Genomic DNA, 15,175 nt, shown 5'->3' with positions numbered 1-15,175 from the left:
CCCTGCACACCACCCTCCCCACTGACAGGCCCCAGTGTGTATTGTTCCCCTACCTGTATCCATGTGTTCTCATGGTTCAGCTCCCACTACATGCAGTGTTTGGTTTTGTGTTCCTGCGTTAGTTTGCTGCCGATAATGGCTTCCAGCTCCATCCATGTCCCTGCAAAGGACATGATCTCGTTCCTTTTTATGGCTGCATCATATTCCATGTTGTATATGTACCACATTTTCTTTATCCAGTCGATCTTTGATGGGCATTTGGGTTGATTCAATGTCTTTGCTATTGTGAGTAGTGCTGCAATGAACCTAACACGTGTATGTATCTTTATAATAGAATGATTTATATTATTTTGGGTATATATACCCAGTAATGGGATTGCTGGGTCAAATGGTGTTTCTGGTTCTAGGTCTTTGAGGAATCGCCACACTGTCTTCCACAATGGTTGCACTAATATACATTCCCACCAACAGTGTAAAAGCGTTCCTATTTCTCCACAGCCTTGCCAGAATCTGTTGTTCCTTGATTTTTTTGTTTGTTTTGAGACCGAGTCTTGCTCTGTTGCCAGGCTGGAGTGCAGTGGAGCGATCTCGGCTCACTGCAACTTATGCCTCCCCAGTTCAAGCAATTCTTCTGCCTCAGCCTCCTGAGTAGCTGGGACTACAGGTGTGTGCCACCATGCCCAGCTAGTTTTTGTATTTTTAATAGAGATAGGGTTTCACCATGTTGGCCAGGATGGTCTCGATCTCTTGACCTTGTGATCTACCCACCTCAGCCGCCCAAAGTGCTGGGATTACAGGAGTGAGACACCGTGCCTGGCTGACTTCTTAATAATATCCATTCTGACTGGTGTGAGATGGTATCTTATTGTGGTTTTGATTTGCATTTCTCTAATAATCAATGATGTTGAGCTTTTTTTGATATGTTTGTTGGCATCATAAATGTCTTCTTTTGAGAAGTGTCTGTTTGTGTCCTTTGCCCACTTTTTAACGGGGTTGTTTTTTTTTTCTTGTAAATTTAAGTTCCTTGTAGATTCTGGATATTAGGCCTTTGTCAGATGGATAGATTGCAAAAATTTTCTCCCATTCTGTAGGTTGCCTGTTCACTTGATGATAGTTTCTTTTGTTGTGCAGAAGCTCTTTAGTTTAATTAGATAGCATTTGTCCATTTTTGCTTTTGTTGCATTTGCTTTTGATGTTTTTGTCATGAAATCTTTGTCCGGGCCTATAACCTGAATGGTTTGACTAGATTTCCTTCTAGGATTTTTATACTTTTGGGTTTTACATTTAATGAGTCTTTAACCTATCTTGAATTAATTTTTGTATAAGGCATAAGGAAGGGGTCCAGTTTCAGTTTTCTGCTTATGGCTAGCCAGTTTTCCCAGCAGCATTTATTAAATAGAGAATCCTTTCCTCATTGCTTGTTTTTGTCAGGTTTGTCAAAGATCAGATGGTTGTAGATGTGCGGTCTTATTTCTGAGATCTCTATTCTGTTCTATTGGTTCATGTGTCTGTTTTTGTACCAGTACCGTGTTGTTTTGGTTACTGTTGCCCTGTAGTATTGTTTGAAGTTGGGTAGTGTGATGCCACTGGCTTTGTGCTTTTTGCTTAGGATTGTCTTGGCTATACGGGCTCTTTTTTGGTTCCATATGAATTTTAACGTAGTTTTTTCTAAATCTGTGAAGAATGTTAATGGTAGTTTAATGGGAATAGCATTGAATCTATAAATTACTTTGGGCAGTATGGCCATTTTCACGATATTGATTCTTTCTATCCATGAGCATGGAATGTTTTTTCATTTGTTTTTGCCCTCTCTTATTTCTTTGAGCAGTGGTTTGTAGTTCTCCTTAAAGAGGTCCTTCACTCCTTCACTTCTCTTGTTAGCTGTATTCCTAGGCATTTTATTCTTTTTGTAGCATTTGTGAATGGGAGTTCATTCATGATTGGGCTCTCTGCTTGTCTATTGTTAGCGTACGGGAATGCTTGTGATTTTTGCACATTGATTTTGTATCCTGAGACTTTGCTGAAGTTGCATATCAGCTTAGAAAGCTTTTGGGCTGTGATGATGGGGTTTTCTAGATATAGAATCATGTCATCTGCAAACAGAGACAGCTTGACTTCTTCTCTTCCCATTTGAATACTCTTTGTTTCTTTGTATTGCCTGACTGCCCTGGCCAGAACTTCCGATACTATGTTGAATAGAAGTGGTGAGAGAGAGCATCCTTGTCTTGTGCTAGTTTTCAAGGGAAATGCTTCCAGCTTTTGCCCATTCAGTATGATATTGGCTGTGGGTTTGTCATAAATGGCTCTTATTATTTTGAGGTATGTTCCATCAATACCTAGTTTATTGAGCATTTTTAACATGAAGGGATGTTGAATTTTATTGAAGGCCTGTTCTGTGTCTATTGAGATAATCATGTTTTTTTGTCTTTAGTTCTGTTTATGTGATGAATTAGATTTATTGATTTGTGTATGTTGAACCAGCCTTGCATCCTGGGAATGAAGCTGACTTGATCGTGGTGGATAAGCTTTTTGAATGTGCTGCTGTATTCTGTTTGCCAGTATTTTATTGAGGATTTTGTTTGTTTGTTTTTTTGAGACAGAGTTTCACTCTTGTTGCCCAGGCTGGAGTGCAATGGAGTGACCTTGGCTCACTGCAACCTCCACCTCCCAGGTTCAAGCACTTCTCCTGCCTCAGCCTCCTGAGTAGCTGGGATTACAGGCGCTTCCAGTACGCCTCGCTAATTTTTGAGGATTTTGCATCGGTGTTCAGGGATATTGGCCTGAAGTTTTCATTTTTGTTGTTATATCTCTCAGGGTTTGGTATCAGGATGATACTGACCTCATAAAATGAATTAGGGAGCAGACCCTCCTTTTCAATTGTTTGGAATAGTTTCAGAAGGAATGGTACTAGCTCCTCTTTTCACCTCTGATAGAATTCAGCTGTAAATCCATTGGTCATGGGCTTTTTTTTTTGGCTGGTAGGGTTTTGTTACTGCCCCTTCAGAACTTGTTATTGGTGTCTTCAGGGATTCAGCTTCTCTCTGGTTCAGTTTTGGGAGGATGTATGTGTCTAGGAATTTATCTGTTTCTTCTAGATTTTCTAGTTTATTCGCATAGAGGTATTTACAGTATTATCTGAAGGTTGTTTGTATATCTGTGGGGTCAGTGGTGATATCCCCTTTGTCATTTTTTTGTTGTATCTATTTGATTCTTTTCTCTTTTCTTATTAGTCTAGCTTGCAGTCTATCCATTTTATTAATTTTTTCAACAAACCGGCTTCTGGATTCATTGATTTTTTTTTGGAAGGGTTTTTCATGTCTGTATCTCCTTCAATTCTGCTCTGATCTTGGTTATTTCTTTTCTTCTGCTAGTGTTGTGGTTTATTTGCTCTTGGTTCTCTATTTCTTTTAGTTTTGATGTTAGGGTGTCAACTTGAGATTTTTCTTGCTTTTTGATGTGGGCAGTTAGTGCTATAAATTTCCCTTTTAACACTGCTTTAGCTGGATCCCAGAGACTCTGTGTGTTGTCTCTTTGTTATCATTGGTTTCAAAGAACTTCTTGATTTCTGCCTTAATTTCATTATTTACCCAGGAGTCATTCAGGAGCAGGTTGTTCAGTTTCCATGTAGTTGTGTGGTTTGAGTGAGTTTCTTTATCTTGAGTTATAATTTGATTGCGCTGTTTTCTGAGATACTGTTATGATTTCAGTTCTTTTGTATTTGCTGAGGAGTGTTTTACTCCCAAGTATGTGACTGATTTTAGAGTAAGTGCTATGTGTCACCAAGAAGAATATATATTCTGTTGTTTTTGAGTGGAGAGTTCTGTAGATATTTTTCAGGTCCACTTGATCCTGAGCTGAGTTCACGTCCTGAATATCCTTGTTAATTTTGTCTTGGTGATCTGTCTAATATTGACAGTGGGGTGTTAAAAGTCTCCCACTATTATTGTGTGGGAGTCTAAGTGTCTTTGTAGGTCTCTAAGAACTTGTTTTATGAATCTGGGTGCTCCTGTATTAGGTGCATATATATTTAGGATAGTTAGCAGTTCTCATTGAATTGAACCCTTTACCATTATGTAATGCCCCTCTTTGTCTTTTTTGATCTCTGTTGGTTTAAAGTCTATTTTGTCAGAAACTAGGATTGCAGCCCCTGCTTTTTTCTGCTTTCCATTTGCTTGGTATATTTTCCTCCATTCCATTATTTTGAGCCTATGTGTGTCTTTGCACGTGAGATGGGTCTCTTAAATCCAGCACATTGATGAGTCTTGACTCTATCCAGCTTCCCATTCTGTGTCTTTTAATTGGGACATTTAGCCTATTTACATTTAAGGTTAATATTGTTGTCTGTGAATTTGATCCTGTTATGATGGTAGCTGGTTATTTATCAGACTTGGTAATGTAGTTGCTTTATAGTGTCATTGGTCTTTGTACTTCAGTGTGTTTTTGCAGTGGCTAGTAGTGGTTTTTCCTTTCTATATTTAGTGCTTCCTTCAGGAGCTCTTGCAAGGTAGGCCTGGTGGTGACTAATTCCCTCAGCATTTGCTTCTCTGAAAAGGATTTTATTTTTCCTTAGCTTATGAAGCTTAGTTTGACTGGATATGAAATTTTGGGTTGGAAATCCTTTTCTTTAAGAATATTGAATATTGGCCCCCAATCTCTTCTCGCTTGTAGGGTTTCTGCTGAGAAGTTTGCTGTTAGTCTAATGGGTTTCCCTTTGTAGGTGATCTCCCCTTTCTCTCTGGCTGTTGTTAACATTTTTTCCCTTCATTTTGACCTTGGTGAATTTGATGATTATGTGTGTTAGGGCTGATCATCTCATGGAGTATCTTACTGGGGTTCTTTGGATTTCATGAATTTGAATGTTGGCCTATCTTGTTAGGTTAGGGAAGTTTTCCTAGATGATATCCTGAAGTATGTTTTCCACCTTGGTTCTGTTCTCCCCATCTCTTTCAGGTATCCCAGTCAGTCATAGGTTCGGTCTTTTTACATAATCCCAAAGTTCATGGAGGTTTTGTTTGTTTCTTTTCATTCTTTTTTCTCTCATCTTGTCTGCCTGTCTTATTTCAGCAAGAGAGTCTTTAAGCTCTGAAATTCTTTCCTCTGCTTGGTCAATTTGGCTGTTGATACTTATGGTTGCATTGTGATGTTCTCAGGTTGTGTTTTTCAACTCCATTAGGTTATTTATGTTCCTTTCAAAGTAATTATTCTGGTTAACAGCTCCTGTAATGTTTTATCATGGTTCTTAGCTTCTTTGTATTGGGTTAGAACATGCTCCTTTAGCTTAGCTAAGTTCGTTGTTACCCACCTTCTGAGGCCTACTTGTGTCAGTTCATCCATCTCCACCTCTGCCCAGTTCTGTGCTCTTCCTGGAGAGGTATTATGATCATATGGAGAAGAGGCACTTTGGCTTTTCGAGTTTTCATTGTTTTTTCCTTGATTCTTTCTCATCTTTGTGAGTTTATCTAGCTTTGATCTTTCAGTTTGCGAGGACCTTTTTGTTGATGCTGTTATTGTTGTTGCTTTCTGTTTGTTTTTCTTTTAATATTTGGGCCTCTCTTCCGTAGGGCTGCTGTGGTTTGCTGGGGGTCACTCCAGACCCTATTCACTTGGGTCCCTTCTGCACCTGCAGGTATCAACAGTGGAAGATGCAGAATAGCAAAGATGGCTGCCTGCTACTTCCTCTGGCTGGGATCTTCGTCCCAGAGGGGCACCAACCTGATGCCAACAGGAATGCTCCTGTATAAGTTGTTTGGCGACCCCTGTTGGGGGTCTTACCCAGTCTGGAGGCAGGGGATCTGGGACCTGCTTAATGAGGCATTCTGGCTGCCCCTTGGCGGAGCGGGTGTGCTGTGCTGTGGGGAATCCCAATCATCTGGACTGCCTGGATTCCTTAGAGCTGGCAGGGGGAAAGTCTAAGTCTGCTAATCTGTGAATACTGTGGCTGCCTCTCCCACTAGAGGCTCAGTCCCAGGGACATCAGAGTTCTGTCCCTAAACCCCTGGCTGCAGTTACTGAAATTCCTGCAGGAAGGCCCCACCCAGTGAGGAGGGATGAGTTAGGGTTCCACCTGAAGAGGCAGTCTGGCCATGATCTGCCATAGCCATAGCCACTGTGAGTGCTGTGGGGAATTCCGTCTGGGTCCAAACCATCTAGTCTTCCTGGCACTGGCAGGGGAAAATTGGTAGACTGGAGCTGCAGTGATGGCTGCCACCCCTTGCCCCTACTCCCCGGGAACTCAGGCATCTTAGGCAAAAGGCAGGGTGGTGATGATGACCACCCCTTCCACTAGGAAGTTGGTAGTCGTAGGTAGTTGCCAACCCATTGGCTGCTGAGAGGCCACCAAGAGGCTGCCAAGAATCTGGATAGCTCTGCACTTGGGACCCAAGGCCCTGGTGGCATGGGCTCATTGGGGGATGTCCTGATCTGTGGGTAGCATGGATCTGTGGAAAAAGCGTGGTTTCCCAGGCAGGGTAGTGTGTCCAGAATTGGTGGGTTCTTGGTCTCACTGACTTCAAGAATGAAGCCACAGACCCTTGTGCTGAGTGTTACGGTTCTTAAAGGCGGCGTGTCCAGAGTTTGTTCCTTCTGATGTTTGGATGTGTTCGGAGTTTCTTCCTTCTGGTGGATTGATGGTTTCGCTGGCTTCAGGAGTGAAGCTGCAGACCTTCGAGTGTTACAGCTCATAAAGGCAGTGTGGATCCAAAGAGTGAGCAGCAGCAAGATTTATTGCAAAGAGTGAAAGAACAAAGCTTCCACAGTGTGGAAGGGGACCCAAGGGGGTTGCCACTGCTGGCTCTGGCAGCCTGCTTTTATTGTCTTATCTGGCCCCACCCACATCCTGCTGATTGGTCCACTTTACAGAGAGCTGATTGGTTTTACACAGAGCTGATTGGTCCATTTCGACAGGGTGCTGATTGGTGCGTTTACAATCCCTGAGCTAGACACAAAAGTTCTCCAAGTCCCCACTAGATTAGCTAGATACAGAGTGCTGATTGATGCATCCACAAACCCTGAGCTAGACACAGGGTGGTGATTGGTGTGTTCACAAACCTTGAGCTAGATACAGAGTGCTGATTGGTGTATTTACAATCCCTTAGCTAGACATAAAGGTTCTCCAAGTCCCCACTAGACTCAGGAGCCCAGCTAGCTTCACCCAGTGGATACCACACAGGGGTCGCAGGTGGAGCTGCCTGCCAGTCCTGCGCCCTCCACCAGCACTCCTCAGCCCTTGGAGGTAGATGGGACTGGCTGCCATGGAGCAGGGGGCAGCACTCGTGGGGGAGGCTCGGGCTGTGCAGGAGCCCACGGCGGGGGGAATGGGGGGAGGGCGGGGGGGGGGTGGAGAGAGGGGGAGTGGGGGAGGGGGAGTGGGGGAGGGGAGTAGGGGGAAGGGGAGTGGGGGGGAGTGGGGGAGGGCGGGGGGAGTGGGGGGAGGGCGGGAGGAGTGGGGGGAGGGCGGGAGGAGTGGGGGGAGGGCGGGAGGAGTGGGGGGAGGGCGGGAGGAGTGGGGGAAGGGCGGGGGAGGCTCGGGCATGGTGGGCTGCAGGTCCCGAGCCCTGCCCGGCGGGGAGGCAGCTAAAGCGCGGCCAGAAATCCAGAGCAGCGCTGGTGGGCCAGCACTGCTGGGGGACCTGGCGCACCATCTGCGGCTGTTGGCCTGGGTGCTAAGCCCCTCACTGCCCAGCTGGCGGGCCTAGCCGGCCTCTCTGAGTGCAGGCTCGCCAAGCCCACGCCCACCCGGAACTCTAGCTGGCCCGCAAGCGCTGCGCGCAGCCCCAGTTCCCACCTGCGCCTCTCCCTCCACACCTCCCCGCAAGCTGAGGGAGCCGGCTCCGGCCTCGGCTAGCCCAGAAAGGGGCTCCCACAGTACAGCGGCAGGCTGAAGGGCTCCTCAAGCACAGCCAGAGTGGGCGCTGAGGCCGAGGAGGCGCCGAGAGCGAGTCAGGGCTGCTAGGGCTGCCAGCACACTGTCACCTCTCAGTAGGTGGATCACTCACCATTTCCCTTGGCTGGTGGTAGGAGCTCCTGTTACTCTGTGTAGCTCCCAGGTGGGCCATCGCACCACCCTGCTTTTCCTTGCTCTCTATGGGTTGTGCCAGCTGCCTAGTCAATCCCAATCAGAACTTGGATACCTCAGTTGCCGGTGCAGGATTCACTCATTGTTTTCGTTCTTCTTGGTGGGGGGGGCCTCCGACCACCGCTGTTTCTAGTCGGCCATCTTGGCCCGCCCTGTTTTTCTTTACTTATTTTCAAATGAGGAAAGGTCTGGACAAATTCAGTGCTTTTCGCTGATTCAGATGTGTGAGTTGTGTGAGCTTTGCTTGCTTTTTGTATTTGCAACATTGGTGTACATACCATCACTTGTACTTTTCTGAGGGTTGTGTGGGGAGATAGAAATAAACATATCTACATAGTATAAGATTATGCTTCAATTCCACTTATTGAGAGCATTCCCAGAAAATAGCATGAGGTGGTAGAGAAAAATGTGCTTTTTCCCAGGTTGATTTTTGATTTGCAAAGGGTCATAATAGTATGAGCATCTCCCTACTCTTCAGTGAGAGAGAGAGAGAGAGTGTGTGTGTGTGTGTGTGTGTGTGTGTGTGTTTTAGACGGAGTCTGGCTCTGTCACCCAGGTTGGAGTGGGGTGGTGTGATCTCGGCTAGGTTCAAGTGATTCCTCTGCCTCAGCCTCTTGAGTAGCTGGAACTACAGGTGCATGCTACCACGCCCAGCTAATTTTTGTAATTTTAGTAGAGACAGGGTTTCACTATTGGTCAGGCTGGTCTCGAACTCCTGACCTCAGGCGATCCACCTACCTCAGGTGATCCACCTGCCTCGGCCTCCAAAGTGCTGGGATTACAGGTGTGAGCCATCTCCCCCTGCCTAGTGTGTTTCTTTTGACTAAAGAGATATATATTTTGTTGTACATTGTCCTTAAATGCAGACCAGCTACGGATTCGGGCCTTCTCATTAAGAAATACCAGATGTCTCCTAACATGGGAATATAAATAAATTTGTTATGTTTTAACACTGTATTGAAAGATGATATGTTTTATCTTCATCATGTCTCTTTTCTAAATGTGACATTTTTTTAGGCCTCCCAGCTAACATATCTTAATTATGATGGAATTTTCTCCTGCCCTGTTGCGTATTTCCTTTGATAATTTTTGCTAATGTTATTAGTGAAAAATGGCAGTAATGATCATGCATGATTACTATGGGTCTTTTTTCCCCTCCTCTTGTATTACATTTCCTGAAGGCATTGTGCCATTATTGGTTCTCTTCTCTCCCCTTCCCCGTTTTGGACTGCTATTTTCTGCATGTTTCAGTTTTTTGAATTGTTACAGGAAAATGGTGTATATCCATGTATCTGTATGGATGCAGGGGTTGTAGTTGTGGTTTGAGAACATTAATGTTCTAAATCTCTAAGGAGCAGAACTCCTTGCTCCCATACTAATTTTCATCCATGTTCAACAACTGTCTCCGTATCTCTTTTATTCCTTCTTTCTTTTAAGACTTATTTTATGTGAATGAATGACTAGTTTAAAGTTATAGGTAAAAGTAAGTTCCATTAAGAAATACAATCTTCAAAATATTATATAAGTACAATCAGCCTTTCATACCCATGGATTCCATATCCATGGATTCAACCAATCACGGATTGAAAATATCAGGCGAAGAAAAATGTAGTGGTTGCATCTGTACTGAACGTGTACAGACTTTTTTCTTGTCTTTATTCCCTAAACAATACAGTATAACATTATCTGCATAGCATGTACTTTGTGTTAGGTATTATAAGTAATCTAGAGATGAAGTGTTTGGATGTGCATAGATTATATGCAAAACTACATCATTTTATATAAGGACTTGAGCATCTGTAAATTTTCATATTCATAGTGGGTCTTGAAACCATTCTCCCATAGATACTAAGAGACTACTGTTTATAGTGTATTTTGATGTAATAATGCTTTATAAATATTTCTCTGTTCAAATTAAATATACAAAAGAATTCCCAGTTTGTATAATCTGTATCACACAGGATTCACAACCACAGCAATCTGGAAACCTCTATCTCAACGGTGTAGTTCTCCTAGACTCTTAGTGCCATCATTACCACCACGAGTTCATTTGTCCTCCTGCTTATCAGTTTCATCCTGGGTAGGTTCGAAGGACTGGATTTTTCTTGGGACTTTCTGACTTTTTTACCTCATCAGTTCATTCAAGCTGAGTTAGAGGAGTCACAAGAATCCCAGCCCAGGACTCTGAGGTTACAAACTAGAATTGGCAGTTGTGTTTTAAGGAACTTTGGTTTGAAAACTTAAGTTTGCCCTTTGGGATTCTTTTTAATATATTTAAAGTTCTGTATAGTAATATAAAATGAAAGGTTGACGTACCCTTTGTTCAAAACTGTCTAATAACTATAGTTGACCTTACCACTTGTTAATTCTTGAAACTGAAGTGTTTACTTAATTTAAATAAAAGGTTGTAGTATGTATATCCATGGTTTTTATTACTATAAAGCTACAAAAGAAAATTAATATGTATCTGGCTTTGAAAGTCATAGTCATTGTATCAATACTTTCTGTGTGTATGTGATAAATATTCAATATGTCATTATTTCTTTTATTAAAAAGTTTGCCTGCAGTACAAATAACAGATGCAAAATAGGATGCCAATCTGTAACCTTAGATGAACACAATTATTTAACTGAGATGATCTTTATCCATAATTTTCTCTATTTATTGCTTGATTTGCACAGGAAGGAACTGCAGGAGCTGCAGAATCTTTACAAACAGAACAGTACACATACAGCCCAGCAAGCAGAGCTGATCCAGCAGCTTCAGGTTCTCAATATGGACACACAAAAAGTACTGAGAAATCAGGAAGATGTTCACACAGCTGAAAGTATATCATATCAAAAAGTATGCTTTTATTCTGTAATAAAGATGTAAATGTTTATGTATGAACTTATGAACATATATAGAATTCAGATTTTTTCAAATTTCAGCATTTAATTATTACTTCCTTTTACATATGTTTCCTCAAAATTTAGAAGTGAAGGATGGTTCAATTTGGTAACATTTAAAATTTTTTGAATTTTCTTTATGGTAATTAGAGCTGAATCACTTAAAATATAGATACAAATTTACTCTATAGGGTATTATTTTTATAAATTGGCATTCAGACAGCTTCTGTGAAACATACTAGGAGTATAGTCTCAAAACTGGAGAGGATTTGGGGAATGGAATTCCTCGGCCTGCTATTACAAGAAATTATTTTGTCAAGTATGGCAGACTTTCATTGTAAAATTTGTACATTATTTTTGGGCAAATCTTCACAAATACAAAGGGGATTGCTGAGGAGGTCTTTAGGATCAATATTTTCCAGGATTTTTCTGTGTTTATTTTGTGTGTTTCTGTTCAGTAGTCTTTTACTTTACAGTTGTTTTAGGAGCCTTTCAAGAAGGTTTACCCAAGTATTTAGGTGTGCTAACTGACTCAGCAGCAGCAATAATTTAATCTACTAATTAAAAAAAAAATACCTTTATTGGCTGGGCATGGTGGCTCACGCCTGTAATCCCAGCACTTTGGGAGGCCGAGGCGGGCGAATCACAAGGTCAAGAGATCGAGACAATCCTGGCCAACATGATGAAACCCTGTTTCTACTAAAAATACAAAAAGTTAGCTGAGCATGGTGGTTCATGCCTGTAGTCCCAGCTACTTGGGAGGCTGAGGCAGGAGAATCACTTGAACCTGGGAGGCGGAGGTTGCAGTGAGCCAAGATTGCACCATTGCACTCTAGCCTGGCAACAGGGCGAGACAACGTCTCAAAAAAAAAAAAAACAACAAACCTTTACTGAGTTATTCATATGTTTTGTGTAGTGTGCTAAATTATTTAAATAAATAATGTAGTTTATATAGTGTTATTCTCATTTAATGATAGTAGTTGAGGCAAGTGAGGCTTAGAGAGGTTAAATAATACTTTTCATATTATCCCTCTAGAATTATTGGATTTTTACTTTTGATCTTACTTTTCTAAAAAATCACTGTGAAAATCCAATGTCTTTAATTAACATGAAATAAATTACCTTAAAACTTAAACACATATTTTTAAATGATGCTTTTTAACAGTGGTTTTCAGTGTGTGTTTTGTGTTCCCTTTGTGTTTTCCCAAGGACCTAGATGATAGCAAGCAGAAAGATACAGTCTTCCACTTCAGCTAGAGCAGTGCTGCCTTTTTGTTTTATGGGGTGGCATTGCCCACTGTGTTTTTTGTTTCTAAAGCAGGTTCCATTGCTAAAATGATTTGAAACACTGTACTTTATTAATACTTGTTAATTGTTTTTAATACTAATTAATTGTTTTCTCTTTTTCCCCCATTGATGACTTTCTGTTGCTTGAAACATTTTTTTTCTGTTGCTTGAACCATTTTTTTTTTCCCCTCTTGGCTTCCATTGTGCTATAATTGGATGGTTTTCTTCCTTCAGTTTCTAGCTGTCCCTTTTTAATTTCTTTCTGGTCCTACTCAGTCTCTATGTCCTGTAAAGTGTTAAAATGTCCCAGGCCTCACTCTTAGGATCTCTCCCTTTTTTTTCTGTTTATACTTACACCTTAGGTGATTTTATCTAATCACCTTGACTTTCAAAATTATATTGCAGGTTGAATATCCCTTATCTGAAATGCTTGGAACCTGAAACCTGAAGTGTTTCACATTTTGAGCTTTTGAGATTTTAGAATATTTGCATTACATTTACTGGCTGAGCATCCCAAATCTGAAAAATTGAAATCTGAAATGCTCCAATGAGTATTTCCTTTGAGCATCATACTGGTGCTCAAAAATGTTTTGGATTTTGGAGCATTTCAGATTTTTTGATTTGGATGCTCTACCTGTGTCTACAGGCTGATGATTCCCAAATTTGTAAATTTGTTTATCTACCTTGGATCTCTTCGGTATACTCTAGGAAAGAGTATATCTAATTGCCTACTTAATATCTCTTCACTTGGATGCCTAATGGGCATCTCATACTGAACGTGTTCAAAACAAAGCTATTGCCTTTTATATTTTCAGTACAGGTGCAGAATTCGACTACTTCCCACCACCCTTGCTGTCACCATTCTGTCCAGGCCACTATCACATATTACCTGGATTATTGCAGTACTTGCCAGTTTCTTTGTTCTGATCTTAAGCCTTTTGACATAGGTGCCAGGATATTATTGCCAAAACTTTGTGAGTCAAATCAGATCACTGCTCTCTTCAAGTCCCTCCAGTGGTTTCCCAGGCCATTAAAAATAAAAAACCTAAGTTCTTACTACAACCTGTGGGACCCTACATGTTCCGACTCTACATTACCTCTCTGATCTCATCTTTGCCTTCTCTTCTTATTCACTCCAGCAACACAAACCATGTTTTTATTCCTTGAACATAACAGGTATTTAACCTTTCAAGGTATACTTTCTTCCAGTGCCTGAAAGCTTTCCTGCCCAGTTGTCTGCGTAGATACCATTTTACTTCCTTTATTCTACAACTCTTAAAGTTTAAAATTAGTTGATAGCAGACATTAAATGGTAGAAGCAAGAAAAGAATGATGTATGTTGTAATAGTAGTAGAGGGAAATATGGGAGCATAACTGGGGGCCTGTTCCAAGACTAAGGATAAAGAAAGCTCTCCTTGATGGTGTCATACCAGTAATACTTTGCTGAGAAGATAAGATATCAAAGAGACAAATTAATTTCTGATAACTTTTCCAAATGAACTCTAGTTCAAACCATAAATTCCCTAGTGTATGTCTTTACTAAATTTGGAGAAGTAGAGCTTGTATGCCCCTATTTGGTGAACTTGCTGTAACCTAAATTGTGATCTGGGGTACATTTTGAAACCTTAAACACTTTTCTTCTAGGATTATGTTTATCCCTTCCAAGAATCACTGTAGAAAATGAGAGATGTAAATGATGGGGGTATGTTGTGTTTGTGAATAGTATTGAGGCAGAATAAAAATAAAAGAGAACAAACTGAGATGTGCAAACCTAAAATAATTGGCTTACTTTTCCTTGTGTTTAGTCTGTTTTTTGTCATTTCTTTCTCTAGATTGAATTTCATTTTTCTTTTATTTTTGTTTCTCACACATTACCTTGGGGAGTGTGGGATTGGGGGCTTCACTGATACTTAAGTTGATTCTCACTTTGAAATTGTACCTCCCACTGTAATATTTTAATTTTGAAGTTGTTTTAGATGCTTGTAGTTGTTCATACAGTTTTCATTAGTATCCTCAACTAGACTCAATTTGAAAATATTCTTATTATTTATTTATTCTTTATAAATTTTGTCTACAGTTAGTAGACATTACAATTGTTTTGGTGGCTATATGTAGTTATTTTAAAAAAACAAAGTGTTTTATAATTCCATCTCCCAGAGGCAAATACTGTGAACATTTTGAATGTTTCAGTTTTAAAAATGCATCTTAACATATCTGTTAGCACACTAATATTTTTCACTTTAACATTATATTTTTAAAAATCATAACATATAACTATTTTAGATGGTCATATAATTTAATTATTTTTCTAGTGTTGTTTATATATGTTATTTGTTTTACTATTGTAAATAAAGCTGCAATAAACATTTCTTTGTCAGTTCAGACTATTACTATTCATTATAGTGTACTGACTACACATATGTACACACACACACACACACACACACACACACACACACTCTCTCTCTGACCTATCCACCCAGGGAGACTTCCTTTTATGAAGCTATAACATCATATTAACCATATGCAATTCACTTTTTTTTTTGACAGTGTCTCACTCTGTTGCCTAGGCTGGAGTGCAGTGGCACGATCTCGACTCACTGCAACCTCCGCCTCCCAGGCTTCAAGCAATTCCCCCACCTTAGCCTCCCCAGTAGCTGGGACTACAGGCGCGTGCCACCACACTCAGCTAATTTTTGTACTTTTCGGTAGAGACTGAGTTTCACCATGTTGACTAGGCTGGTCTCGAACTCCTTACCTCAGGGGATCCATCCGCTTCAACCTCCCAAAGTGCTGGGATTATAGGTGTGAGCCACTGCGCCTGGCCCAGTTCACTTTTAATTAGTTCGTACATAACATATCCTTTTAAAATTATCCCATAATAAGAATGTATGGGGGTCATGGATTCTAAGGGGACCTGCCTACT

At 41.1% G+C, this 15,175-nt stretch overlaps 1 protein-coding gene across 7 annotated transcripts in view; it reads left to right on the top strand.

Moving 5' to 3' along the window:
* CNTLN (centlein) overlaps positions 1 to 15,175 on the top strand; it is a 352,032-nt gene that overhangs the window by 126,453 nt on the left and 210,404 nt on the right. For all 7 annotated transcript variants that reach the window (XM_054519817.2, XM_024252705.3, XM_024252704.3 and 4 more), the window contains one exon: positions 10,756 to 10,918. In XM_054519817.2, the coding sequence (XP_054375792.2) occupies positions 10,756 to 10,918 (163 nt within the window). The remainder of the gene's footprint in view (positions 1 to 10,755; positions 10,919 to 15,175) is intronic.

This window comes from Pongo abelii, chromosome 13 (assembly GCF_028885655.2).
Source record: "Pongo abelii isolate AG06213 chromosome 13, NHGRI_mPonAbe1-v2.0_pri, whole genome shotgun sequence".
Taxonomy (NCBI): Eukaryota; Metazoa; Chordata; class Mammalia; order Primates; family Hominidae; genus Pongo; species Pongo abelii.
Note: the sequence above shows the minus strand (reverse complement) of the source record. Positions and strands in the feature narration are given on the sequence as shown.